This window comes from Periophthalmus magnuspinnatus, chromosome 23, assembly GCF_009829125.3.
Source record: "Periophthalmus magnuspinnatus isolate fPerMag1 chromosome 23, fPerMag1.2.pri, whole genome shotgun sequence".
In the NCBI taxonomy this organism is placed as follows: Eukaryota; Metazoa; Chordata; class Actinopteri; order Gobiiformes; family Gobiidae; genus Periophthalmus; species Periophthalmus magnuspinnatus.
This window is the reverse complement of record NC_047148.1, coordinates 17011550-17014114: the sequence shown is the minus strand read 5'-3', so window position 1 is coordinate 17014114 and position 2565 is coordinate 17011550. Positions and strand designations below refer to the sequence as shown.

The window sequence follows — 2565 nt, the reverse complement described above, 5'->3', positions numbered from 1 at the left end:
AGATGATGGGACTAGACTGCCCAATGGTGCTTATTTGAGTTTGAGAAAAATATACCATTTTTATCATAGTTAAAACTAACAAATAAGTTAACCATGCGAGGACTGACATCACGCGAAGATTAAGCTCACAATGGGTCAGCTGAATGTGATGACTATTCACAAATCTCTATAATCTGGGGGTTTGTGTTAAACTATTTAGCTTTCTTTACAGATCTGGACTCCAACTGGTTTTAGTCCATCTATTGTATTTGCTGTATTTTCGATTGCAGTGTGCCTGGTGCTTTTTTGGTGCTTCAACTTCCTCTCTTTGCGGCCTGGAGAGTTGCAAAATACGGACTGGAGACTGGCTCCAGACCGGAAAGGTAATTAGGCCTATTATGGGTGATATGTTCTTGTAATGCTGTAATTTTACGATCTGCTATTACAAATCAGACGATTTTATGTTAACATAAATTGTGCTCTATTTTTCTGCTCCATCTAAATAAAAAATGGTCTGGTCCCATTTTAGTCCACGCTGTACGTTATTAGTTGATGTTTCTAATTAAGACAGGTAGCTCACCCATTATATCGAGAATGCGAGAACCAGAATATGAAACGGAATAAATAATCGTATGCACCCAGAATGCGTCACTTCTAGTTTATGGGAATGCAGCGCCGTCCCCTGGCCATTGGTCGTAATACATTAAAGTCAGTGGGAAACATGGGCCAAACCTTACTTCTTCCTGTAAACACGCGGTTTCCTTCCACAGTGCAACGGCCTACTCCATGGCCTACTCATTTATTACATTTTCATTGTATCTTGGACAGAACCACAAATATGTAAACCTACAACTAAAGCAACACCTTGCTTATGTACCGTTACTTCACTGGCTTAACATCGCCTCATATCTGTGCAACATCAAAGTTCCAAAATTACCATGTTGCTTTTCATTTTCTTGGTTGTTTAGCACTTAATTCTGTTTTTCTTTTGTAAAACAAATATTTTAGTAAAGTGAATAGGGTTTAAGAAAGACAGTTTATTCAGCACTAGGAAGCAGCAGTGGTCAAAGGAGAAGGGGTTACATGGTAAAAGGCTTTGCATAAGTGGTTACTGCTGAATACGGCGGATGGACTGGATCTGAGGGGTCTGGCAGTGGGACCCAAACTCCCTGAAGTGTTTGTACTCCCCACAGTGACGATCACACTCCATGATATACTGGTATCCACGATAACCAGGGTACTGGTAGCACACAAATCTGTAAATAAATTAGACAAATTATTAAAAAAAAAGAGTTACTGTGATTTCTAAATCTATAAAGACTTGATAAGCTCTGGAGTGATGATAAGAAAAAAGAGACATTATTTAGTGAGGACCCTTACGCTCCAGACTGGATCCTGAAAGACCCAACTTCGTTGTTGCACCAACCCATGGCCTGGAGGGAGGGGTAATCGTCACTAAGTTCACCCTTGCGGCCAAGGAAGTTTTCACGCTCATAGATAGTCATACGACACTCTCTGTGGTTCTGCAAAAGGTTCAGACATTATAAATCATATACTATAGATTACTTTGTTTTTTGGAATGTTATACTCACAGCACAAGCAATAGGTCTGAAGGAGGTCATTCTCTCAATGTGATAGGCGTTGCTTCCACCAAATGCATCACACTGAGGATACTCTCCCCTTTCCAGCACAAACTGCTGTCCCTGGTAGGAGGCATGCTCATAACCCACCCAGCTGAAGAAGAAAAGAATAAAAACACTCTCTCATTGCTTGTTTTAAGAGCCTTGTTTGCATTATGGTGTATAAAAGACCACACCAATTTTAGAAAAATACAAGATTCTACATTACATTATGTCATTGTTGACATTGCATATGTATTGTACAGTATGTTCTTACGCTCCACTTTCCACTCTTAGGGAGCGCACACTCTCAAATCCAAACTCCATCACATTGCAGCACTCAGAAGTGAACTCATGGCGGCGACCCTGGAAGCACTCCTCATCGTAGACAATAATCTGGAATGCATGTGCATATATAGCTTTTATTCATACAAGTTCTAGGATTTACTAACAATACATGAATAAATAAGCATAGTTGTCTAGGACACAAAGAGCACACATTAAACTAAATTCTCAGATGTCATAAGCTATACCTAGATTATACCAGCATTTAACACTATTAATACACAGCTTGTCAAAGTCTAAATGCAACACTGCATACAGAACAGACCTACCTTCCAGTGGCCGGAAAACTTGGTACAATGGTGAGTCATCTTGTCTGAAAGAAAAAAATAATAAAAAAGGCTTGACTTGAAAATAATGTAATTTAGTTGTAGATTTCCTATACCACTGATTAACCTAATTTAGATTTTATTTATATGAATGTATATCTAGCCTGTCTTGTAAAATTCTATCTCCACAGCCTATCTATAATTTAATGACAGTGTATAGACTCCAAAAGGTTCCTGTGTGGTTGGGATTGGGGAAGATGTACTTGACTAACCTGTACTGTCTATGGGACAGGGACTCACCTTGCTTTGATGCTCTGGGGTTGTCCTGCCGTGAGAGTGAGAGCAACCACGCGCCC

General features: G+C 39.6%; 1 protein-coding gene across 1 annotated transcript; it reads right to left on the bottom strand.

Moving 5' to 3' along the window:
• Positions 1–996: 996 nt before the first annotated feature.
• Positions 997–2565, bottom strand: cryba4 (crystallin, beta A4). The gene is made up of 6 exons (XM_033989614.2): positions 2510–2565; positions 2213–2256; positions 1876–1994; positions 1572–1713; positions 1360–1502; positions 997–1235 (listed from the first exon to the last, which is right to left on the bottom strand). Exons 2-6 carry the CDS (start codon positions 2249–2251, stop codon positions 1088–1090), a joined length of 591 nt encoding a protein of 196 aa, XP_033845505.1. The 5' UTR covers positions 2252–2256; positions 2510–2565; the 3' UTR covers positions 997–1087.

Bases quoted from the DNA above. Each gene is read 5' to 3' on its own strand.
- cryba4 (XM_033989614.2), bottom strand. From the start codon at position 2,251: ATGACTCACCATTGTACCAAGTTTTCCGGCCACTGGAAG. The intron at 1,995-2,212 runs GTAGGTCTGTTC...CATGCATTCCAG, and splicing joins AGTTTTCCGGCCACTGGAAG to ATTATTGTCTACGATGAGGA. The intron at 1,503-1,571 runs GTGAGTATAACA...AACCTTTTGCAG, and splicing joins TCAGACCTATTGCTTGTGCT to AACCACAGAGAGTGTCGTAT.